At 42.8% G+C, this 26,507-nt stretch overlaps 1 protein-coding gene across 1 annotated transcript in view; it reads left to right on the forward strand.

Annotated features, from left to right (window-relative positions):
• Positions 1 to 24,522, forward strand: part of ACTR3B (actin related protein 3B) — a 42,538-nt gene extending 18,016 nt beyond the window's left edge. The window contains exons 4-12 of the mRNA XM_029077979.2: positions 59 to 169; positions 2,179 to 2,274; positions 3,117 to 3,224; positions 5,673 to 5,816; positions 6,582 to 6,755; positions 7,721 to 7,813; positions 19,933 to 20,058; positions 21,917 to 22,000; positions 23,591 to 24,522. Of these exons, the coding sequence (XP_028933812.1) occupies positions 59 to 169; positions 2,179 to 2,274; positions 3,117 to 3,224; positions 5,673 to 5,816; positions 6,582 to 6,755; positions 7,721 to 7,813; positions 19,933 to 20,058; positions 21,917 to 22,000; positions 23,591 to 23,686 (1,032 nt within the window). The 3' untranslated portion in view covers positions 23,687 to 24,522. The remainder of the gene's footprint in view (positions 1 to 58; positions 170 to 2,178; positions 2,275 to 3,116; positions 3,225 to 5,672; positions 5,817 to 6,581; positions 6,756 to 7,720; positions 7,814 to 19,932; positions 20,059 to 21,916; positions 22,001 to 23,590) is intronic.
• Positions 24,523 to 26,507: the final 1,985 nt, after the last annotated feature.

Genomic DNA, 26,507 nt, shown 5'->3' on the forward strand with positions numbered 1-26,507 from the left:
CTTTTGGCCTAACTTTTTAGCGATAGAAGCTTACAAAATTTGGTTTCTCTTTTGCCAGTGGCCAATAAGACATGGCATTATTGAAGACTGGGACCTCATGGAGAGATTCATGGAACAAGTGATTTTTAAATATCTCCGCGCCGAGCCTGAGGATCACTATTTTTTAATGGTGAGTATCGAAAATGAGGAGTCTTTTTTCTTGCAAGGTGAAGATTGTTGAATTTCTAAATGGAATTTTTTTTATATACATACCTTTCTCCCAAGGAGAGATGACAGTAGTTTATGGGCCTCATATAATTGATTGTCAGTATATTCTGATAAGTTGGATGGGCAGCAGAAATTATCTCTTATTGTACAGTAAGAGAGACTGAGGTCTGGAGAGGTTAGTGGTTTCCCGGGGTCACGTAGTGGCTGGATCTTCATAAGGCAAACCTAAGGAAAACTTCATGCAACACGTATATGTTTTAATGGCACTAAAGGGAGTCTGACTCCAGTTAATTATAGAGGTGTTTTCTGCTTCAGGAAAAAACCCTGAAAACACAGATGCCAAGACTTAGACCCTTAAGAGAGAGGAGACAGCAGCATTTTCATTTAATGTGTGGCTCTGTGAATGTCTTTTGTTTAAGCATTGTTCCTCCTAATAGGTACGTTTTAGACTCTTACCAGCTCTCCTTATTTCAGTGTTAGACCAATAGTACACTTTGAGGGTGTTCAGCAGATAGGATTTGAAAACGATAGGTTGTAATGCGTGGACGGGGTAGTTGGGTCTTTGCAATGCGTCCTTGGGTATGTCTCCTAATTTGCCTACAAGTCTATTCAGAAGACAGCTGTTGCCCAGGTTTGCTGGTGGCTTCTTCTCCCCACATAATTCCTCCCATTAGCCTCTTTGGATTCTGGAAATTGCCCTGAGGGCACCAGAAAATTCAGGTGTTGGGGTAATAGTGTTACATGGTTGGAAAAGTTGGATCTGTTGTCTCAGATGGATGTGATGAAATCAGGGCTCCAGGGGCAGGCTTATTTGGGCTTAAAAAAAAAAAAAGTCAGAAAATAAGCTCTGGGTGGTTAGATCAAGTTATATATTCTGCTCAAAGTAATTGGCTGATTTTATTTCAACAAAATAAAATGTTACAATGAAATGAATGAGAGGAAATGCCACGTTAGCAACGTGCTGCATAACAGCAGTCGGGTGCAAAATGATGTATTACCGTCCATGAAATGTTTTTGTGACAATAAAATTAGTCAAATAATGCAGAATGCTTACCTTAAAGAGAGCGATTTTATGTAACTGCAGATGAATATCAAAGGTGTATAATTCAGCAATGGTTCACTGTCAAATATTTCAAGTTCAATTTTTTTCCCCCTACTTTGAAATGTTAGATTTCACAAAATTTCTCTAGAACATATTTTTAAATGGGTTGCCTACAGGGATATTGCAGTGATTGATGAAATCAGGATACTTTATTAAGTAGTGGATTTAAAACCCTGCAAAGTAATCAGCTTTTTAATGTCTAGATAAATTATTCTCTCTCTTGTTGTTCTGCTTGGTTGTCCTGATTCTCATTTCCTCCAAGATGACAATCACTTTTATGGAAGGTGAGGAAAAACTTAGAGTAGGTTACATTTCTTTTGGTGTCAAGTTTATTAAGGTGAATTTTGTAACACTTAGAGCCAGATCATGACACTAGTGCTTAATTGCTTCATTGGAAACTTCACACCTACCTTGTAACTTACTTTTTAGACAAAACTAAGTGTGTTTTGCAACCTCCTTGAGAGCGGGGAACATGTCTACCAAATCTGTGATCTTCTACTCTCCCAAATGCTTGGGACAGTGCTCTGTATACAGTAAGCTCTCAGTAAATATAATTGATTGAAGAATAACTCAGTAGCTTTTAGATTTGTAACTGAAATTTGGCATGACTTCCTTTTGTCATTAGAGGTTGGCCATTTCTCCCTTCACCAAAGGATAAATCACTTAGACACCATTTTTGATGAATAACCTTACCTAGGTACTATATGGGACTTTAGCTAGACACCAAACGTGGAACTTGAATCTGGGATTAGCCAAGTACCACATTAGCTTATAATCATATCTTTCACTTTATTCAATTACATGTGACTTAAGGGTGATGTAAAGTGATTTTCCATCCAGAAATTTAATTTGTTTTAATTTCCTTACAGACAGAACCTCCCCTGAACACACCAGAAAATAGAGAATATCTTGCAGAAATCATGTTTGAATCATTTAATGTACCGGGACTCTACATTGCAGTTCAGGTAAAGAAAAAAAAGATAATAAACTATTTGTGATAGTTTCTTAAGGCACATGGTAGCAAACAGAGAAGCAGCGTAACTCAGGGGAAAGAGCACGGGCTTGGGAGTCAGAGGTCATGGGTTCAAGGTCCGGCTCTGCCACGTCAGCTGTGTGACTGTGGGAAAGTCACTTAACTTCTCTGTACCTGAGTTCCCTCATCTATAAAATGGGGATTAAGACTGTGAGCCTCACGTGGGACAACCTGATTACCCTGTATCTACCCAAGCACTTAGAACAGTGCTCTGCACATAGTAAGCACTTAATAAATACCAAACAGTTTGCAATTCTGGGATTTCAGAAAGTCCTGGGTCTCTATCTTCAGAGTAGAAGTAAAAGACTATGATGATGGAGGGTCATTTTCTACGATCATACATATACAGCTATATAAAATTTAGATTTTTAAAAATACAGGGGCATATATGAGGTGCCATCTTGCAGTCCTTCCCCATCTTGTGATTTTATAATGAAAAAAGAAGAGGAGAGAAAATGGTGTAAGACACTGTTTGTGTCCATCTTAATTGCGTGACTAAAGATGCATATTACCAAATTGTGACATCTCAGAACTTTGGAAATATTGGCCATTAACCAAAGCCAGAATCTAGGTTCTGAGCTTCCTGTTGTTGGTTGGCCCGACTGGAATGGAAAAGCTTGGGAAATTGGAAAATCAAGAAGGAAGACAAAGAAAATTTAATGTTTGACTTTCAAATGAGAAGGCACTTGGTGATTAATCCGGGAATGAACAATGTAAATGTGTTCCTTCCCGCTAAGCTGTGTGTTATTCATTGTTTTCCCTTCTCTTTCCTAGGCAGTGTTAGCTCTGGCAGCATCTTGGACTTCACGGCAGGTTGGAGAACGTACATTAACAGGAATAGTCATAGACAGTGGAGATGGAGTAACCCACGTTATTCCAGTGGTAGGTATATTATTTTAGTTCATCATTTCTTTATGGGCTCTTGACTGTTTACCATTTCTTTATAGGCTCTTGACTGTTTAAAGGTGAGAAGAGAAAAACGAAATGCCCCCAATCTCTTAGGTATAAGGCCAGGCTACTTTTGTGTTTGGCTTGAGTTAATGACTGAAGTAAATGGGTTTTAAAGTAATGCCACAATTATTATTCTTATTATTGCCAAGTCCTCTTTTGTGCTGTTAAGAAACACGCATAATTTTTTGTTCTAATGTAGCCACATTGAATGTGTGTATTTACTGCCCAGAAAGAAGTCATCATTTCTTAGCATTAGATGGCATACTGGGTTTTGCTTTTATCCCCACAGGGAAATTTCTGTGCTTTCTTTGTTCTTTCACTGGGAGTCCTAATACTATATTAATACATTTTGCTTTCGTGTCTCTATGAGAGTCCATTTTTGCAGCCATTTTTCCATCAGGGTGATAGTTTTGTACTTGCAATCCCTCTGTTACTGCAAAATTGTGGTGTCAGCAGTAGTTTTCAATGGGGAATAAGGTGTTGGAGGAGGTTGGTTCAAAAACAGTTGAAATAATCTTGGCTTTCGTCACACAAGGTGAAATTCAAGAAGGTTGTGGAAGATGAAAAAGCTTTATAAAGCTTCCTTCATGCTTTATCAGACAAAGCTATAGTGAATTATTACATTTATAATTATTGCACTTATCTTTGGTCATTAGCAATCTCAGGACAACCAATTTGCACTTCTTAATATCAGATTCTAATAACTGGTGAATTCAGATGCACCCAGTTCTGCCAGATCATACGCTTTCAAGAAGTGTTTCGGCTAAAGTCTCATCAGGGAATTAGAGGAATGCTTTTCCGACAACACTGAAGTTGTTTTGGATACACAGTGCCATGGTGGTGGAAGAAACGGCTTGTGTGTAGTGGCTCGTGTGTATGCATGAGACATTGGGTACCATGAGTACCACACTACACTACAGTGTATTTTCCTTGATGCAGGGTTTTGTGAGAAAGCAACCCCTACATTTATGGAGAACTGGATTACAGTTGTCTCCCTTTGAAATGCTAATGAACCAATTACAGGGTTGTCACATGATCATGATATTTGTCAGAAACAGCAGTCAGTCATTTGATCATATTTATTGAGTTGTTTTCTCTATGCAGGACACTTTACTAAGCTTTTGGGAGAGTACAGTATAACAGAGTTGGTAGACGTGTTCCCTGTCCACGACGAGTTTATAGTCTAGAGGGGGAGCAATCCTGGTATTGCCCTATCGTCTTAAAACTAATTCACGGTCCCATTATGTTAGTCTTCTATTGTGTTCATTCATTCATTCATTCATCCATTCATTCATTCATTAATATTTACTGAGCGCTTACTATGTGCAGAGCACTGTACTAAGCGCTTGGAATGTACAAATCGGTAACAGATACAGTCCCTGCCCTCTGACGGGCTTACAGTCCAATTGGAGGAGACGGACAGACAAGAACAATAGCAATAAATAGAATCAAGGGGATAAACATCTCATTAAAACAATAGCAAATAAATAGAATCAAGGTGATGAACATCTCATTAACAAAATGAGAAGCAGCGTGGCTCAGTGGAAAGAGCACGGGCTTTGGAGTCAGAGGTCATGGGTTCGAATCCTGGCTCGGCCACTTGTCAGCTGGGTGACTTTGGGCAAGTCACTTTACTTCTCGGTGCCTCAGTTACCTCATCTGTAAAATGGGGATTAAGACTGTGAGCCCCATGTGGGACAGCCTGATTCCCCTGTGTCTACCCCAGCGCTTAGAACAGTGCTCGGCACATAGTAAGCGCTTAACGAATACCAACATTATTATTATTATTATTAATAAAATAAATAGGATAATGACAAAATATACAGTTGAGCGGATGAGTACAGTGCTGAGGGGAGGGAAAGGGAGAGGGGGAGGAGCAGAGGGAAAGGGGGGAAAAGAGGGCTTAGCTGAGGAGAGGTAAGGGGGGAATAGAGGGGGAGCAGAGGGAGCAGAGGGAAAAGGGGGAGCTCAGTCTGGGAAGGCCTCTTGGAAGAGGTGAGCTCTCAGTAGGGCTTTGAAGAGGGGAAGAGAGTTAGTTTGGCAGAGGTGAGGGAGGGCATTCCAGGACAGCGGGAGGTCGTGGGCCGGGGGTCGACAGCGGGACAGGCAAGAATGGGGGACGGTGAGGAGGTGGGCGGCAGAGGAGCGGAGCGGGCAGTAGAAAGAGTGAAGGGAGGAGAGGTAGGAGGGGGCGAGGTGATGGACAGCCTTGAAGCCTAGAGTGAGAAGTTTTTGTTTCATGTATTGTGCTCTTTCATTTCTGTTGTAGCATAAATGGCTGTATTTATAATTGTTTACTAACTGACTGACACATTAGAAATAAATAAGTTTTTCTAACTACCAGGATTTCTCATACCAGTTCCTTTCTTTTGCCTCTAGGCAGAAGGTTATGTAATTGGAAGCTGCATCAAACACATCCCAATTGCAGGTAGAGATATTACATATTTCATTCAACAGCTCCTAAGGGAGAGGGAGGTGGGAATTCCTCCTGAGCAATCACTGGAGACAGCAAAAGCCATTAAGGTAAAAATTGATATGAAATTGGTCAGTTTGGGGTTGAGGCTTATATGATTTTCTTTCTCTTTCCTTTATTTCCCCCCACTCCCCTTTCCCACCCTTTTTTTCCCTTTGGCAATGGGCAAACATATATGTTGGTACGCGGTGTCTACCACCTGGGCAAAGGTACATCCTGTTCTTAATAAATTGGCTATCTGACCAGAATAATAAAATTAAGAAGTTTGAAAACAGTGTTGCAATAGAGATAAAATTGTAAATCTCAAGACAGTTTATTGAATAAAGCTCATGTGGGTATGTGCATGTGTATTTGATAGTGTGAGACGGCTGAATTATTTGAAGTACCCAGAGCATCCAACTTTACTTTTATGCTGGGATAGGCATTACTTATTTATCTTTAAAGCTTCTCAAATTTAGGAACAGTCCCTTTTCTCCTATTAATAAGATGGTATTTGTTAAGCGCTTACTATGCGCCAAGCCCCTGAATCTCTCTAGATTGAAGAAAGCATTTTGAAGGAAGCATGAGGAATCAAAAATTACTTTGAGGATGTTTCCTTTAGGCTGATACTGTTTCTTCAGTCCAGTTTAATTGCCCTCTGAACCCTCCCCGCCATCCCCATCTCCCAGTACAATTAAGCCAAATACAGATGAACTTTTCATTTGAATCACAGGCCGATTATGTGAGATGCATCTGGTCGGGTGGCGGTATGTGACTCGGCCGCACCATTTGGGGCTGTTCACGTCTGTTGTCCTTTTCTCCTTTTTTGTAAACAGGAGAAGTACTGTTACATCTGCCCTGACATAGTAAAAGAGTTTGCCAAGTATGATGTAGACCCACGTAAATGGATCAAGCAGTACACAGGCATTAATGCAATCAACCAGAAGAAGTTTGTTATAGACGTTGGTTACGAAAGGTTCCTTGGACCAGAAATTTTCTTTCATCCTGAGGTGGGAATATTTTCTTTTCCAGTGAACGCGGACCAATAGCACCATCTAAAGTAAACATTGAGAAGTTACTCAACAGAGCTTAAACTGAGAAAGTTTAAAGACTTATATAGAATCACCCAGGGATTTTGCCAGATTGACAGAGCACATTACTCGTTCAAATTTCTCTCCCCAGCTATGCCCCCCGATTGGCTTTAGACAGGCTCCTCACTTTCTCTTGCTTTCCCAATTTCACAACTGAAAAATCAAGATTATTTAGATTGTTTTTGCATGATTAAATCCCGGGATCTTTGCACGATGACGGGTGTGTCTTTTATGCATTCAGTTTTCCTGCAACACAGGGGTTATGACTTGAAGAATCCTGTATTGAGGAAAATTTGTGTTCTAGTAAGTGCTCTCCATAATCCCCAGATGCATGCACACAAATTTCTCTTCAGACATAGATGTTCTTTCTAGACACGTGAGGGGAGTGTTTCCTAATTCTCCAACAGTGCTCTATCCAAAATGTGTAGTGCAAAAAGCATGTATTGTGGAAGAACTGAGGGTATTTGAAAAAGTTAGCATAACCATAGTTTTGCTAGAAAGCTGTTTTTTAAAGTTATTTTATTATGTGAAATGTCTATAAATGGTTTACCGAGTGTTCCCTCTTTGGGCAGATTCCATCCTTTATTTCCATAAATTTCGGTGATGTTTGCTTATTCCTGACTCAGTCTGGGACTGTTACCGTTCTGGAATTTTTTTTTCCTCCTCTCTACATCATGTATATAATCTCGCCCAGAATTTAAAGATCTTAATCAGGAATTTAATTAACTCCAACTGCCTATTCTAAATCATCACATAGGATGAACTTACTGTCAAATCAAGCCTTGAAAATTTAGTATTTTTATTCAAGCCACTTTAGGATTTTAAAAATGGTGTGTCGTTTCCTCTTTCTCAAGTGGTAGCTAATCTGCCTTCCATTCTTTCAGTTTGCCAATCCAGATTTTATGGAGTCCATTTCAGATGTTGTTGATGAAGTGATACAGAACTGTCCCATTGATGTTCGTCGCCCCCTGTATAAGGTAGAACTTGTCTGGACCAGGTGCTTTTATTTCAATTGAAATCTAAAGGCCCACACCTTTAGTATGAACTGTTTAGTGTACACATTCTGCTTCACTCCACTAGGAATGGCTAGACCTCGGATACTAACACGACTGGAAATTCCTTGGTCAGGAGAAGCGGCATGGCCTAGTGGAAAGAACATGACTTGGGAGTCAGAAGGACCTGGGTTCTAATCTCGACTCTGTCATCTTTCTCCTGTGTGACCTTGAACAATAATAACGATATTGGTATTTGTTAAGCGCTTACTATGGGCCGAGCTGGAGTAGATACAGGGTAATCAGGTTGTCCCACGTGAGGCTCACAGTCTTAACCCCCATTTTACAGATGAGGGAACTGAGGCACCGTGAAGTGAAGTGACTTGCCCAAAGTCGCACAGCTGACAGGTGGTGGAGCCGGGATTAGAACCCATGACCTCCGACTCCTAAGCCCGGGCTCTTTCCACTGAGGCACGCTGCTTCTCTGAAGTCATTTCACTTCTCTAGGCTTAGGTTCCCTCATTTGCAATTGGAAGTAAAGATTCTTAATCCCATGTGGGCCATGGACTGTGATGTGTCCAACCTGATTAACTTATGTCTACCCCAGTGCTTAGTATAGTGCCTGGCACATAGTAAGTGCTTAACAGATGCTATTAAGTAAAAAAGAGAGAACGATTGACTGTCACATTGATTGGAAGATACTAAACTGGGCTATTCCTTACCATTACTTAGAAACTTGTTACTTTCAAAGTTAACTTAAATTTTGTTTCCTTTCCCCTTGAAAGCTAATATTTTTAAACAGACAATTTTTGAAAAATATTCAGAGCTAAATGGATATTTAGAAGGACAGTTTTAATGCTAGTAATAGTGTTCAGGGCTTACTATATGCAAAGCACCAAGTGCTGGGGAAGAAATTCACGGATGAGATATAGTCAAGAGGCTCACAATTTAAAAAGTGGAGAGAGGCTTGGAGATGGGCACATAAGGAAACGCAAAAAAACATAAAAGACAAGGATAATTATGAATAAGAAAGGAACAGTGGGATAATAATTGTGTCTAACTGCTTACCGGTGCCAGGCTCTGTACTGAGCACTGGGGTAGGTACAGGATAATCAGGGCAGACACAGTCCCTGTCCCAGAGGGTTCACAGTCTAAGTAGGAGGGAAAGCAGCTACTGAATCCCCAATTTACAGATGAGGAAACTGAGGCATAGAGAAATTAATCTGGCTGAGGTCACACAGCAGACAAGTAACAGAATTGGAGTTAGAACTCAAGTCTCTGACTCTACGGCCTGCGCTCTTCCCACTATGCCGCTCTGCTAGGGGATTTCAGTCTCCTCACAGCTCAGACCTGCAGTCACAGAAATCATAGCTGAGTTTTGCTAAGAATTTCTTGCACTCTGTATGTGCACAATAAATGCCATTGGGTTCAGTGTCATGGATTTTTTGCTCAAATAGAACTAGACCAGAGACTATGGTTTCCATAGCTTTAACTGAACTTTCAAGTAGGAAACATTTAATTTTGGCTTCGCTCTCCCCGCTAAACTTTCAGATTCCAACATGAGATTAGGGTGGAGACAGTCCCTGTCCCGCATGGGGCTCACAGTCTAAAAAGGAGGGAAAACTCTCCTCCAAGAAGCCTTCCCTGACTAAGCCCACCTCTCCTCTTCTCCCACTCCCTTCTGCGTCACCCTGACTTGCTCCCTTCATTCACCCTCCCTCCCATCCCCACAGCACATATGTATATATCTGTAATTCATTCATTTATCTATATCACTGTCTGTTTCTCCCTCTAGAATATGAGCTCGTTTTGGGCAGGGCATATGCTTGGTGCAGTGCTTTGCACACAGTAAGCGCTCAATAAATGCGGTTGAATGAATGAAAGAAAGTACAGGAGAACTGAGGCACGGGGAAGTTAAGTGACTTGTCCTAGGTCACCCAGCAAGCAATTGGCAGAGCTGGCATTAGATTAGAACCCAGGTCCTCTGACTCCCAGGTCCGTACTCTTTCCACTAGGCTATACTGCTTCTATACTAGGCCAAGCTGCTTCTCTATGTGGCACCTCTTTCCCCTTTTCTCATTCCGTCATATTTATTGAGCTCTTACTGTGTGCAGAGCACTGTACTAAGCAGCATGGAAAGTACAATACAGTCATAAAGAGTAAGTGCTTCCCTCATCTTTGTCTGGTTTAAGAGAAGAGTTAAGAGAAGCGGCGTGGCTCAGTGGAAAGAGCCCGGGCTTGGGAGTCAGAGGTCATGGGTTCAAATTCCGGCTCCGCCGCTTGTCATCTGTGTGACTGTGGGCAAGTCACTTAACTTCTCTGTGCCTCAGTTACCTCATCTGTAAAATGGGGATTAACTGTGAGCCTCACATGGGACAACCTGATTGCCCTGTATCTACCCCAGCGCTTAGAACAGTGATCTGCACATAGTAAGCGCTTAACAAATACCAACATTATTATTATTATTTTGTCCTTAACCTCACTCTTGATTTGCTGTGTAATGTGACTGGTATGCAGTGTCATTTCCTCTCATTCTCTATCCTGTTCATTTTCTTTGAGACCAGTAGAGAGAACCAAGGGGTGTGATCTACCATGCCGCTTCAGGGAATTAAAAGAATGAATTCTGTGTAAGAGACCAAAGAAATGCTTCAATGGTGAAATGTCTGGAAATTTGGCTCCATTTAGTGCTTTCTCAATCAGGTTAATGCAAAACATGACACAGGTTTCGTGAACTTCATTTTACTGACAGCTTATCATTTGCATAAAGCTTCCTTCAGGTAAAAAATAGAAAAGTGGAAAATAATAGGATGGCTTGATCTTCTAGTTAATTGGAGGACTTCTTGTTGTAGACATAAAGGAATGATTCCCAGATAATTTTCACCAAAATTTCCTTTTGGATGACCTTGGTCAAGTCACTGAAACACTCTGGGCCTAACATTCCTCATTTGCAAAATGGAGATAAGATATCTGCTCTCTCTGCCTCTTAGGGTGGGGGGTACTCAGTGAGAAAGGGATTGTTTTTTACTAATCATTCATTCAGTCAAATTTATTGAGCACTTATGTAACCCATTGCTTAGCATGGCACAGGGCACATAATATTAATAATAATTTTGGTATCTGTTAGGCACTTATACGCCAAGCATTGTACTGAGCGATGAGTAAGATACAAGGTAATTGGGCCAGACCTAGTCCCCATTCCACATGGGACTCACAGTCCAGGGAGGAGAGACAAATGGTATTTAACCCCATCTGAGGAAACTGAGGCACTGGAAAGTTGTGACTTTCCCAAAATCACACAAAAGCCAGGTGGTAGATCTGGGATTAGAACTCAGGTCTCTTGACTCCCCTACCTTGGCTCGTTCCACTAGGCCACGCTACTTCCTTAAGTAATAACATCGCCCTTCAGTTTGAAGATGGCGTGATGGATGGTGAGGCGGCATCCCTGAATGTGAGGGGAATCACTCGCACGCCTGGTCCATGAAAATGGTCGTGTACCTTTTCTGGCCCTTCACTTGGGTGAGCGTTGCTCAGCCACCCTACTGATGACAAGTCAGGAGTGAGAGTGGCCGCAGGACACGCACTTGTGTTGTTTTTGCACTCGTTTGTATTGAACCATTCAGGCTCTCGCCCCATCTCCCTATGCCAAGTGACCCGCACGGTGAGGCGGTGGCGAGGGAGAACAGGTGCAGTTTAGCCACAGAACAGGTAGTCTGTGAGCCCTCAACAGCATCAGATTCCACTGTACTAACTCCTGTTTGGTAAACCAGTATGGAGTAAGGTATTCAGGTTGACTTAGAATGGTTTGGTGGGTCTTTTCCACACTCTTGATAAAAACGGGAGAAGGGCAAAAGACAAAAACAGCAATAACAAAAATTACACTTATGTGCTGCATGATTACTATAACTATTATCGGGTGTCGATTATCGATTAGACTGTAAGCCCGTCAAACGGCAGGGACTGTCTCTATCTGTTGCCGACTTGTTCATCCCAAGCGCTTAGTACAGTGCTCTGCACATAATAAGCGCTCAACAAATACTATTGAATGAATGAAAAGGTGCCCTGGTTTGAGCTTTTTTTTTAGGTGAGGAATGCCGCAGAGGTTGCGACTCATATCTTCGGAATGTCTTCCCATTAGGGACGTAGTAATAGTAGAATTTATTGGGCGCTTGCTATGGGCAGTGTCGGAGGCGGGGGTGATGCCAGGAAGGCAAGGTGTCCGTGTCCGCTCCAGGCAGAACAGGAAATGACTAATTGGCCCGGAGGAGCTTTTTGGGCTTGCTCCGTGCCAGGCTGTTCGGCATCTGAATCCGACTCCTAGTCATGGGTGGTTCATGAGTAAAACGAACGTGTTTATTACTTTCTCATCAGATCCCTTGGGTTAACAGGCAGTGATCAAGCAGGGTAGCTGGGGAGAGAAGAATTTTTTTTTTTTTAAATGTAAACACCAGGCCTGAAATGAAAATGTTTAAAGTTGTAGTGAATGGCTGATAGGTGGCAGTGTGTGTCTGTCTAACCGAGCTCTTTGAGTTTTCCAGAGTCAAAGATGGAAGCCACAGGGCCACATTATGTCCGATTGCAGGGATTGTTGGAACTTGAGCCTTCTTAGTCTGGCTGTTGGACAGCATTTTATGTTGTGCTAGATATTTGAAATAGGATTTTGGGAAGAAACCTAATCCTAAATGATCATCTTCAGGATCGCGAGCCTCAGGTATGCAGAAAACTGAACTGACTGCTCGGGAACACAGGCTCCTGCCTTCCAGGAGCTGACAAACTTAAGGGAGGGACAAGCAGAACCAGATTACCAGAACAAGAGTAAAAGCAGAGATACCAATGACGAAAGAAGACAAATAATATAAATTAGCAGCCTTGACATGGGGAATGCTTTCTGGGGGAGTTGACTTTTTAGGGGGAATTTGAAGGTGAGAAGGGGTATGATTTGGTACAATACAGAGTTGGTAGACACATTTCCTGCCCTCAAGGAGCTCCCACTCTAGAGAATAAACCTACTTCAGTGCTGAAACTGGGTGCAAAAACTGTAAGCGTTAGAAGTGGCTGGTGAGATTACCCAGTTTGAAGTGTAGAAATTAGATAGGGAAAGTTTGTTGAAGGAGCGTTTGTTTTAGGAGGGTTTTGAGTGTGGGGAGGATGTAGTCTGACAGATTTGGGAAGGGAGGGAGTTCCAAGCTTGGGGAACAATGTGAGTGAGGAGATGGAGAAAGGAGACTCAAGAGTGAGATAGAGTCAGGAGGTTAGTGTGGAAGGAATGGAGAGAGCGAGGTGGGTAAAAAGATGAGATAAGTAGGATGAGGAGAGTTGATGGAAAGTCTCGAAGCCAACCATGAGGAATTTTTGTTTGATGGGGAAGGAAATGGGAAATCATTGTAGAATTTTGAGGAGTGGAGGGATACGCTCTGCAAGATCTTTCAAGAAGATCATGAAAGACCGAGTCCCGAAGGTATTCGGTACCACGGCATGGTTTAGATTAGGTGGAGAGGAGTTGGAGGTAGAGAGACCAGTGAGGAGTCCTGTAGAGTCTACGATGAAGGCTTCGACCAGAGCGGCTCCTTCTCTGGAAATGAGGCTGGACCCCTCTGGGGCTTCAGCCTAAATTCTGTCTCTCAGATTGAGCCAGGCTTGAGAATTTCAGCTGTAATAATAATAATAATTATGGTATTTGTTAAGCGCTTACTATATGCCAAGCGCGGTTCTAAGCACAGGGGTAGATACAAGGTAATCAGGTTGTCCCATGTGAGGCTCACAGTCCCCATTTTACAGATAAGGTAACTGAGGCACAGAGAAGTTAAGTGGCTCGCCCGAGGTCACACAGCAGACAGGTGGCAGAGCCGGAATTACAACCCGTGTCCTCTGACTTCCAAGCCCGTGCTCTTTCCACTAAGCCACGCTGCTTCTCCATTCACCTTATAGATTCTTCATGTGGGAAAACCAATTTGGGGAAAACTGTCTAAGCTCCCCGCCCCTCACACGGTGAGTTATTGCTGTAGGTTTTGGGACCTTTAAGTCCTCTTTAGCTTTTCAGATTCCTTTTCTCCCTACAGTCACTTGTCAGGTCCGAGGATTGTTCCTCTAGGGAGTCTCAGGGACTGTTCCTTTTTTGCAGCCAAATCTCTGGCTTAGGCCTGGAGGAATAGTGCTTGCTCATGTCTGCAAGCCTCCATTAATTAGTTAGGGAATGTGATGGGATCAGTCGATCAGCGGTATGTATCGAGTGCTTACTATGGGAGGTGGAGCAGGGGTCGGATGCCGGGGTACCAGGGAGGCCACGTGGGGACTGTGGTACTCCTAGGAGCGGGGAGCATGGAGAAGTTTTGCAAGAATCAATCGGTGGTTTTTATGGAATGCTTACTGTGTGCAGAGCACTGTACTAAGTGCTTTGGAGAGTCCAGTATAACACAGTTGGTAGAAACACCCCCTGCCCACCAGGAGCTAACAGTCTAGAGGGAAGAAGCAGGGATTAGTGGGGAAATTACTAATGAGAAGCAAGTGGGCTCGTGGAAAGAGCACGGGGCTGGGAGGTGGGTGTGGGTTCTAATCCCAGCTCTGCTACTTGCCTGCTATGTCCACTTGAGCAAGGCACTTATCTGTGTGCCTCAGTTTCCTCATCAGTGTACTGGGGATGTAATACCTTCTCTTCTTCTATTTAGACTTTGAGCCCCATGGGATTGGGCCCGATGAGATCATCTTGTATCTATCCCTCGCTTGATACAGTGCTTGGCCCATTGTAAACGTTTAACAAATTCTAAAAGTATTATTATTAATGATATTGATTCATGATCTACTGAATGCAGTGCATCGTATTAAGCACTTGGCCGCCACATGCGGTCACATCGAGGCTCACTGAACAGTCTCTTTTGAATTAGAGAACAGGCCTGGGAGTCAGAAGGACCTAGGTTCTAGTTCTGGCTCTGCCACTTGTCTGCTGGCTGATCTTGGGCAAGTCACTTCAATTCTCTGTCCCTCAGTTACCTCAGCTGTAAAATAATAATAATGATGATGGTATTTGTTAAGCATTTACTATGTCCCAACCGCTGTTCTAAGCGCTGGGGTAGATATAAGATAATGAGGTTGTCCCATGTTGGGCTCGCAATCTTTCTCCCCATTTTACAGATGAGGAAACTGAGGCCCAGACAAGCGAAATGACTTGCCCAGAGTCACAAAGCTGACACGTGGCAAAGCTGGGATTAGAACCCATGACCTCTGACTCATAAACCCGTGCTCTTTCCACTAAGCCCCATGCTTCTCAACAGCGTAAAGTGGGATTAAGATTGTGAGCCCCATGTGGGACAGGGGCTGAGTCCAACCCGATTTGCTTATGTCCACCCCGGGTCTTTGCACAGTGCCTGACACTCCGTAAGCGGTTAACAAACACCATTATTATTATTATTTTTGTCTAATCTGCTCTTTGCCGGATGCACTTGAACAGTTTCGTGATCCCAGATCTCCAGTCTGCCCGCAGCTTCCTTTCCACCCCGGTCCTGGATTCCCTGTGCTCCCGATCACACCCCGCTGGCCCCGGTTCTCCCATTTTGAACAGTGGGAACGGCAATCACATCAGTCTTGCTGTCCCCAAGTTAAAATTGGAAATAAACATCTCTCCCCGTGAAATATTAGTGCTCAGAACCACTGGCACTCTCCTAATGGGGTGGCGGAAGCATGTAAAAATTATTTATAGCGTTTATGTAGGCAGTTTATTTAAACTGGATATTTTGGGGTATCGCATTAACTCATATTAAGCATTTGCTTTTCATATCTTTCTAGCTGAAGTATTCCGTCTCAGGGTGGGGCAGGTGTGAGCTCTCTCTCCCTCTTTCTCTCTCTCTGTCTCTCCCTCTCTCCTATAACTTAATGTGGAACTCATGCCTGTATTTTGGTGCTGCCCCTGAGATGGATGAATCGCTCTGATTATAGAACTTGCTGACATATGTAAAGTAGGTATTCTCTGGCTACATTCAAGATTGGGTAAGCATTTCTTTAGGTATTTTTCTTGTGGATTTCCAGTGAGAATCGCAAGTTGACTTGTGAAAGGGAATGACACTGGATATCGAGGAAATGTCTCTGTAAGAGTTATGCTGACTGATGGAACTTGGTGCTGTAACTGACAGATTTTACCGATGGTGCAGATTTCGTATGATGAAGAATCACTTAGCTTGGGACTAAAAAGCAGTCACTTGTGGAATAAAGCACATTGCCTGTTTTTAAAAACAAATTTACTGTTAGGCCTGTTCCCCAAGTATCTCAAACAGCCAGTACTTCACCCTACTTATGGGCATTTATAGGCCCAATAAAATCTTCACTCTCTCAATCTATGCGTTTGTGGGTATTATACATGCATATGCAGTCTCGTGTATGTACTAAACTGGATACGTATTCCCTGGTATGTTTTTTATTCTTTCGTTCTTAATATTTGATTGTCTTAACTCTCCTCTCTTAACCACAAGTTTCTTAAGAACAAGCTATCCTTGAATATCTGGATACTCTGAAGCTATATGGGCAGTCCTCTTCCTCTTAAGTTCCTTTAAGCAGAATGCACGTAAAGCTCGTTGTGGGCAGGGAATGTATCTGTTTTTTGTTCTGTCATATTCTCCCAAGCCCTTCGTTCAGGGCTTTGCACACAGTTAGTGCTAAATAAACACGATTGAATAAATGAAAGAATGAATGAAAAAGGGCCCCCAGAGCTCTGTTCCCTCTTGCAACTTGTGAACTGGCTGGCTGCTCTCTGTTGGATTTTGGTGGGGGTGAGAGGAGGAAGGAGAAAGTCAGGTGGATCAGGTGGAAGATGGTGGTTGGCAGTAGAAAGACTTTTTAGTCTTTGCTATTTAACCTAGTAGTTACAGCCACTGTTCTGCTTCTGGTTCGTGAGTCTAGTGTGGCACGATGAAAGTTGTTTTAATGATGCAGCTGTTGAATTTTTTTCCCATGATATTGGTTCCTTTTTGCATAGCATTTTTAAGGGGCTTTGCCTTTGGGGGCTTTTTCTGTGTATGATGTTTGGATCCTGGGGTTTTTCTCTAATTACAGACAGTTTCAGAGCTATCAGAAGCATCGCAACATAACTATGGTATTTAAAAGTGTTTAGTATGTACTTGGTGGTGGGGTTGGACACAGTCCCTGACCTGCATCGGGTTTAAAGTCTAAGAGGGAGGGAGAACAGGTATTTAATATCCATTTTGTAGTTAAGAAAACTGAGGCTAAGAGAGGTTAAGTGACTTGCTGAAGGGCACACAGCAAGCAAGTGTTGGAGTCAGGATCAGAGCCCATGTCCTGACTCCCTGGATCGTGTTCTTTCAACTAGGTCACTAGTCCGTGCAGTGCCTAAGGCCCCATGCGTAGGGTGGGTCAGCCCTGGTGTCTAGGTGACCTGCAGGGCTGAGGGGGCTTCAGCCTGGCTTAGAGACAGCCCCGGCTGCGGGGGAGACTTGAGGAGAGAAAGAATGGTTCAGCTGGTGCCCTTTGGGGATTGAGGATAAAAAAATAGACCTTGAGGTGCAGGAAATACTGACTGTTGAACTTTAGGGAAGGGAAAATACAGGCATTAAAATTGAAAGGTTGGTGAGATTCAGTCAAATGCTAACGAGGGTCCAGATGTAGTTGTGGAAAATGGCACCCCCACAAAACAACAGCCAACGATGTAAAGCTTCAGTTTCTTTTGAATTGTGCAGTTTCTGGATTAGAGTGCTACATTTCAGTGGGCAGTTCTTCCTGGACAGTTGGGATGGTCACTAGATTTCCTTTCTTTTTCTTAAATAGCTAATGCACTTGGTGTGAAGGGTGAAAATGAATGCATTATCCACAAGAACCCCTGTGTCTGTCCCTTTTAAAGAAAAGGAACTATTATTAGTATTATGGTTACTAGTGATAGTAATAATAATAGTTCCTTGTTGTTTTTAATGGCAATAATAATAATAATAACAATAATGAAGTTCCGGCAGTCTTCTGAGGATCATGCTTGCGACAACAAAGTTGAAGGAAGAACTCTGGCATATCGTCCTGCTGCGTCTTAGTTATTATAAGGCAACATGTAGAAGGCAGTCAGGATGAGCTCAAACGGGCCCACCAACCAATTCTCAGGTCGAGATGCTCAGTGTATTCTAACAAGTAAGACCTGACTCGTTACCTTGGGTCAAGAGCGCTGCTTTCCCATCAGCACCCTTTCATGCGTGTCTCTGCTGGCATCATTCATGACTACGATTTGGTGGTTTGGTGGAAATTGGGACCCTTGGTCCGGGAAAAGTTTTTAGGGTGTGGTGCAAGTATCAACTATGCCCCTTTTGCCAGGCAGTCAATATTTAGTAAAACTGCAGTAGTCTGGTTTTAAGATTCCAATTTTCCAGTACTTTTATAAACATACGATGGGGAATAGCTGTTGATTTGAATTACCTGTTAATTTAAATAAACCAATATCAGTTTAACAAGGTTTTACCATATGTTAATTACCATTTTATCATGGCCGCTAAACCTGCTCAGACTAGTGGGGATCCTCTCCTGGCAGAACCTGGGAGGAAATGTGCAGGTGACTCTTCGTGAGGAAAACCAAGACTCATGTAGGAAAAGAATCAAGATCTTTAATTGGAAGATTACCCCTGCAAAAAGTATACTGCATTTTATGATTGAACAAGAACAGTACTAAAACCAAGCCAAAAAAAAGTAAACTTTTGAAATTTGTGGGGTTTTTTTTTTTTGTTATTTTGCCTAAGGTTTCTTTTCCGAGGAAAGATAGAAAGGTACATCTGTCTTGAAGGATTCTGCAGTGTAGGTTATTGTCTATGAGACTGGCAGGAGACTTTTGGCCCCATAACTAGAGCCTCCTTTATTTTGCCCCAGGTAAAGCTATTCTAATGCCCAGTGGATGAATCCTGCCTGGTCCAGACGGTCGCACTAATAAATAAAGATTGAAAATTCAGATTTCAAATTCACCCAGCATGTCCTTTTAGAGTGCAGCAGACAGAATGGCAATAAGCTCCATCTCAAGCTGAGAGTAGTGATTTTTGTCCCGACTATTGAGTACAAAGCTTGAACTTGCTAAAGGCATCAGTGCAAATCCAGACCACTTTCAGTATGGTCAGATTATAGATGCTGTGTATAGTTTTGTAATCCTGTCAATCTTGTTCCTGGTTATTTCCCAGTTTGGGGGAGATAAGGAGAGTGAGCCCTAAAAATTGCGAGGCTAAAACAGTCCCAGGGGAAGCAGCATGGCCTAATGGAAAGAACACGGACCTGGGATTTAGAGGACCTGGATTCTAATCACCTGTCTGCAATGTGACCTTGGACAAGTCACTTAGTTTTTCAGTGCCCAAGTTTCCTCATCTGTAAAATGGGGATTAAATAACTGCACTCCCTCTACTTTAGTCCCTGAGCTCCATGTGGGACAGAAACTGTGTCTGACCTGATTATTGTGGATCTATCCCAGCACTTAGTACAGTACTTGGCACTTAGTAAGTGCTTAACAAATCCTATTATTGTTGTTGTTGATGCTATTATTAGTAGTATTGTTACTATCAACAGACTCTGACATGGTCAGGTGACCAGAGGCAATAAAAACCCCTACAATCCTCAAACCGAGAAAACAGAAAACACTGAAGATGAGGTACTCGTGAATAGACCAACTAGCATATGGCAGTTTTTTTTTTTAAAAAAAAGATATTTGTTAAGCATTTACTGACAGGCACTGTACTAACAGCTGGGATAAATACAGACTAATTCAGTTAGACACAGGCCAGGTCCCACATGGGGTTCACGGTCTTAATCCCCATTTTACAGATGAGGAAACTGGGGCACAGAGAAATTAAGTGATTTGCCCAAGGTCACATAGCGGTCAAGTGGCGGAATTGGGAGTAGAACCCAGCTCCTTCTGACGCGCAGCCCCACGCTCTATCCACTAGACCATGCTGTTTCTCAGTCATGAAATGTAAATTGGCTCAGAAATATTAGCTGGAATTTTGAGCATTGTTTTATATGACTTGAAAGTAGAATGCAAACAGATTCTATTGTATATATGCTATATCCCTTTGTGTTCAAAACAATGTTTTCCTTCTGGGAAGTGGACTCCTTCTTTGATTTAATGAGTTTTTCTCTGTTTTTGCTTGTAGAATGTAGTTCTTTCAGGAGGATCCACAATGTTCAGGGATTTTGGACGCCGCCTACAGCGAGATTTGAAAAGAGTGGTGGATGCCAGATTGAAACTGAGTGAGGAACTCAGTGGTGGAAGGATAAAGGTGAGCACGATTGAGAAGTAGTGAATACCTGGAATGAAACCTCTGCGTCGTAAATGAAATGGCTCTTCCTCTTGTGTGGTTCAAAGGGAAAGAGCTGAAAGAAAGAAGGAGAAGGGGGCTAGCACGAAATAAAAGGAAGTTTTTATTCTTTTTTTAGCTACACTGTGAAATTACCTTCAGAGGTTTGTTGCCTGAATGAGTTCCAAGTGTGCAGTTAAGAGAGATATACCTAGTGGTGCAGTCACAGCAATTCCATGCAGTCATTGACCCAAGATGGGAGGCAATTTCCTTTCTGAATTCTAGGAAAGCAAACACGCACCGGTAATGGCTAATGCCCCAAGAAGAAGGGATTCACTTAATAAATGGTTCTTTAATGTCTTTTGTAGCATACTCATTGGATTAGAATAACAAACGTTAGAGAGGAGATGATATGTTGTCTCCCTGTAAGCGTGTGGGAGGCCACTGGATTTGCAGCCGGGATTGGCCTTGCATGGAGCAGATGGAAACCCAGACCCTTGGGCCTGCAGTTGAGGAGGGGAGCCCCTTGGCCAATTTTTGCTGTGGCTGCTCTGTGGCTCCCTTAGTTCTGTAGTGGCCTTCCTCTGGCCCTGTGGCTGTCCTCAAAGGAGTTCCCCCTCAGAGGAGAGTGGAGAAAGATGAGTAGGAGCAATCCCAGCTGATCTCTCGTGCTCACACTCATGGACCTCTCTCATCGCTAAACTTGCCCTGGATGCTAATTTTTCAAAGACCAGCCCCCGTGGCCACATCCATTTGTCATTGCGAGGTGCTCAAAATCATGAGGTAAAATGGTGGTTTTGGTTTCCTAGAGAAAGCAAAGCAAAAAAGTTACTTCAGACAGGCGGTTCGTGCCCCATCGTCCCTTCATCAGCCCTGGGGGATTTGGGGATTCTGAAGGGAAAGGGTTTCTTAGGCTAGAGGACCCCTGGAATTGCATTCTCCAGAAATTTTCAGTCCTGTCCTAAGAGGTAGGATACGTTGAATCATGAATGCAGTGACGGGTGAAGGATAAAATGAAGGACAATAATTTGTCATATTTGTTAAGTGTTTAGTAAGTGCAAAGCACTGTACTAAGCACTGGGGTAGATGCAAGATAGTCAGGTAGGACACGGTTCCTGTCCAATCCCTAAGCCACAGAGATCACAGTCTAAGTAGAGGGGAGAATGGATATTTAATCCCCAGTTTACAGATGAGGTAAATGGGGCAGAGAGAAGTCAGTTGGCTGATTAAGAATTAGATCACAGGTCTTCTGACTTCCTAGTCAGTGCTCTATCCACTCTGCTTCTCCTTAATATCTTGATCTTCCCTTCTTTAGGCATCCATTCTCTTTCCAAGCCATACCCAGTGATGTTGGGTTGTAATGAACTTTGTTCCAGGGCTAGTAAATTGGCTGTGTTCCAGTATCTCACTTCCTGGTGGTCTGCCTTCCCATCTGTAAAGTCAGCCAGTCAGTGGCATTTGTTTAGCACTTACTGTGTGCAGAGCACTGTACTAATCGCTTGGGTAAGTACAATTCAGCAGAGTTGGCAGATACATTCCCTGCCCAGTGTAGAGAGGAAGATAGACAATGTAAATAGTTTATGATATATAATTTAACATATTGTAAGTGTTTAATAAGCCATTGATAATGATAGTATTAAGCGTTTGCAATGTGCAAAGCAAAGTGTTAAGGACTGGGCTGTGAAAGTGTTGCAACAGTCTGTGGAGGGGATCCAAAACACTGTAGTTCATTTCTTACACAGAACATGAAGCATCTCGCTTGGTCAGAAAAAGAGTTTGTGGGAAGAACAATCCACAGTGCTTGAATAAAAACTAAAACTGCAATACTTTTATTCCCCAGCCTAAGCCAGTGGAAGTGCAGGTGATAACACACCACATGCAACGTTATGCTGTGTGGTTTGGTGGCTCCATGCTTGCTTCAACAGTAAGTCTCTCTCTCTCTCTTATGGTATTTGTTAATGATAATAATAATATTAATTGTGGTATTTAAGTACTTACTATGTGCCAGACACTGTACAACAATAAGTCTCTTCAACAGTAAGTCTCTCTCTCATGGTATTTCTTAATGATAATAATAATAACTGTGGTATTTGTTAAGGGCTTACTGTGTGTCAGACACTCTACTGACTGCTTGGGTAGATAGAAGCAAATCAGGTTGGTCAGAGTACATGTCCTACCTGGGACTCACGGTCTTAATCCCCCTTTTATAGATGAGGTAACTGAGGCCCAGAGAAGTCAAGTGACTCGCCCAGGGTCATAGAGCAGACAAGTTGCAGAGCCGGAATTAGAATCCCGGTTCTTCTCACTCCCGGGCCTGTTCTCTATCGACTGGGCCACACTGCTTCTCTCCATTTCTGGGCGCCGTTTCTGAATTTGAAAGTATTTTGTCTGTCAGGAGTTGATGACTCCGTACAACTCTGTTATAAAGACTCCGAGTCTGTCTTACCCATGTAGAGTACCAGTGGACCTGGGAGACAGATTCATTTTCTGTCCCTCCCCAGTGTGACTCCGTTAATAAACCATCCCGAGGAGCCGTTGCAGTGGAGCCGTGGCAGCCACCTCGGGGACAGAATTTCAAGCAGCCATGCCCAGTGCTCCATTTCCAGCCCATTCCTCCTCAAATCTATTTAGGCTTCCCTTATGTAGACTCAAGGCAACAGAATTGGACTTGAGACGAGCAGTTGCCACACTTTACATTATAAATCATACAAATCCATCACGAACTTTAATCCTGTGTAGTTGTAAGACCAATTTTCAATCCCCCATGCTTCGCCGGAGAGGGATAGCATGGCTAAATTAAATCCACTGAAAATCCATCCCCATGAGCTCTATAAATTTCAGACATCTTTTGAAATTAAACCTTTTTCCAGAGCCTTACCAACAGCTATTAAAATGGCAAGCTCAAATTTCTCCTTGCCCACTCCACTATGCCCTCTGCGTGAACTTTGCTGTCGAGTGACATCATCATTTAGAGAAGCAGCGTGGCTCAGTGGCAAGAGCCCAGGCTTGGGAGTCAGAGGTCGTGGGTTCTAATCCCGGCTCCGCCACTCATCAGCTGTGTGACTTTGGGCAAGTCACTTCGCTTCTCTGCGCCTCAGTTCCTTCATCAGAAAAATGGGGATTAAGACCATGAGCCCCACTTGTATCTACCCCAGTGCTTAGAACAGTGCTTGGCACATAGTAAGCGCTTAACAAATACCATCATCGTCGTCAGTTACAAGGGATACTGCGTGTATGTGTGTATGTGTACAGTGAAGATGCCACAGGAAGTTCTCCTTGTCTGCGAAGGCCATACCCCGATCACACTGTACCTATACAAATATTATTATTTGCTTGCTAGCAACTAATGAGATCATCTCCCATAACAAGGAGGAGAGATGATAATCCACAAACCGATGTCAGCCTCTGAATAATTGAGTTGGCTGTATTGCTCCATGATTTATAAGTTAGCTGTCTTTTAAGCTTCTCCTTATTGATCACCGTTCTGTGGTCTGGTTTTTTTCTTCTTTCGCAGCCGGAGTTTTTTCAAGTGTGTCACACCAAGAAAGACTACGAAGAATACGGCCCTAGCATTTGTCGGCACAATCCCGTCTTCGGAGTCATGTCCTAGTGTTTGCCTTTGGAAACATCATTCAGGTAGTGTCTTGTAGGTGAAGAAGTGTCCTTCTGAGTCTGGAGGCGGCGGCAGTTACTGTACATAGTGACGCAAGATGTGGACGTCTGTGTGTTCCGGGAGGGCTTGGATCTCGTAGGAAGGGCCCGAAGCACTAAATCTCCATTCAGCCCAGAATAATTTCAGTAAAAGCCATTTATGTGCCGACTGTTTTAAACCCCTCCCTTCCTTCTTCTGCTTCTTCCTTTCTTCCTCCTAGTTAGCAGGCAGATCTCAGTTCCGAGAACGGGCGAACACCACTGGAGAAATCGCTAGAACAAAACAGGGTATTGGCAGTATCTTGCCCTTACCGGGAAAGGAAATTAGGATGTGAGCCCGGCCTCTCCCTCCCTATTTTTGTAAATAAAATGTTGTTCTAAACTTGCAATACAAATTGATGTTTATATTTCATATCATTTTGTATTTTATGGTCTTTGGTACAACCGACTGACAAGTCCTAAGCACGAGTAAATATTGATGTCATAGAGTGGTGTTCTAAAGAGTTTCCAGTCGTGAGGCATGTACTGATATTTTCTGTGGACAAAGAAACCCAACAGAACAAAAACGTTCTGCCACATGTGTGCTAGAAGACGGTTCCTTTGGTTTGGAATGACATGAAGTTTAAACACTTAACAGTATTGTATGAGAGTTACCGCAGCTGATATTTATTTTAGTTTTTATGTTTTCTGAAGCTGTTTTATAGAAGACAACGTTTTGGTGGTGTTGAGCGGTGGATGAAATGCCTCCTTGCCCCAGTGTAATAAAAACGGTTAACATCTTTCCGGTCTTGCTACCGTAGCGTGTTTGACTTCTTTTCTCTGTGCATGTGTCCTCAGTTATTTATTCTGATTACTCTAGTTGTAAATATGTTTATGTTTGTCTCCTCTCTCTCTCCCGACAAGTTCTTAGCGGGCAGGGGACAGGTCACTTCTTTAGTCTGTACTTTTCAGCATCTAGTGCAGTGCACAGCACCAAATAGTGAATAACACCACCACCATCACTGACACCATCCCTACCACTTAACACTATTGCCGCTGCTAGCATGCTCCTTTCTTAAAGCTGTCTTTCACCGTCACGGAGAATTCTGCAATTCCCTCCCCAAGTTCGCAGAAGGTTCGAAAAATCGTTCTGGCCTTTACTTCTTAAAGTTGTTAGTCTGGAGTTAATCTATCAACCTCTATCCCTTTGAGTCCCAGCCCACCCACCCAGCACATGTGTACATATCCTTATAATCTGTTGCTTCCTCTACCTGTAGTTTATGTGAATGTCTGTCTCTCCCAGTAGACGGTAAGCTCCGCGAGAGCGGGGATCGTATCCACTAACTCTGTTTTACTCTCCAAAATAGTGTAGTGCTCTGTACGCAGTAGGTGCTTAATGATTACCATTGATTAACTGGAAGATTTCTATCCAGAAAGGGTGAACTTGTCCCATCTCAGAACCTTTAGGCCATAAATGGCAAAGGCATTCTTCACTCTTCTCCAGTGGTGCCCTTTTTTTCAGGGAAATGGTGATAATGGGGGACAAGAGCAATTCTTCTTCTTCAATAGTATTTATTGAGTGCTTACTATATGCAGAGCACTGTACTAAGCGCTTGGAATGTACAATTCGGCAACAGCTAGAGACAACCCCTGCCCAATGATGGGCTTACAGTCTAAACGGGGGAAACAGACAGCAAAGCAAAACAGAACCAACAAAAACCAGACATCATCAAGATAAATAAAATCAAGGAGATATACACCTTATTAACAAAATAAATAGGGTAATAAATAATATATACAAATGTGCACAGTACTGGGCGGAGGGGAAGGGGGAAGAGCAGAGGGTGGGGGGAGGGGAAGGAGAGGGAAAGGGGGGACTCAGTTTGGGAAGGCCTCCTGGAGGAGGTGAACTCTCATTCAATTCATTCTCTGGACCAGTAATGACCCTTTTCTGTTTGGAAGCCAGCCTCCCCTGGAAATTCTGCTGTAATTTTGGAGTGAGTGGGAGGAGAAGATTCAGTGGGAGAATTAAGGATCTCGTTTGGAGATGTAAAACTTAAGGTGTCACATTTTGTTAGTATTCATTCTCGTAATATCAAGATTGAGTGTGTATTAAATAATTGAGACGGTTTGGTATGTTTTCCTTGGTTGATATTTTTCCATTCTGAGGTAGAAGATTTGGGAAGGGTGGCCTTAAATTGGGAATGTGTTTATCAATTCTGTTGTATCATAATAATAATAATAGTCATATTTGTTAAGTGTTTATTATGCATCAGGCACTGTTCTGAGCTCTGGGGCCGTTACGAGCTAATCAGGGTGGTTACGATCCTTGACTCACAATCTTATTGTACTCATTGTACTTTCCCAAGTGCTTAGTACAGTACTCTGCACACAGTAAATGCTCACTAAATACCATCTATGATGGTGTAAGTTCTTAGTTTTACAGGAACAGGTGGCATTCTTTTTTTTTTTTTTAATGGGATTCAGTAAGTGCTTACTATGTGCCAAACACTGTAACAAGTACTGGGGTAAATACAAGCTAATCAGTTTGTCAGTTTGGACACAGCCCCTGTCCCACATGGGACTAACAGTCTAAGTACTGGTGTGATGGTGAACCCCATATGGGACGAGGCTTGTGTCCGATTTGATTTCCTTTTTATTTACCCCAGGGCTTGGACTCTGTTAAGTGCTTAATAAATGCCATTATTAATATTATCACTATCATCATCCTCCTGGTATTTCAATAAATAAAATAGGAAGAAGGTTGACTATATAAACCTCTTTTCAAAGCCAGATCTGCC

Source organism: Ornithorhynchus anatinus, chromosome 13 (assembly GCF_004115215.2).
Source record: "Ornithorhynchus anatinus isolate Pmale09 chromosome 13, mOrnAna1.pri.v4, whole genome shotgun sequence".
Taxonomy (NCBI): Eukaryota; Metazoa; Chordata; class Mammalia; order Monotremata; family Ornithorhynchidae; genus Ornithorhynchus; species Ornithorhynchus anatinus.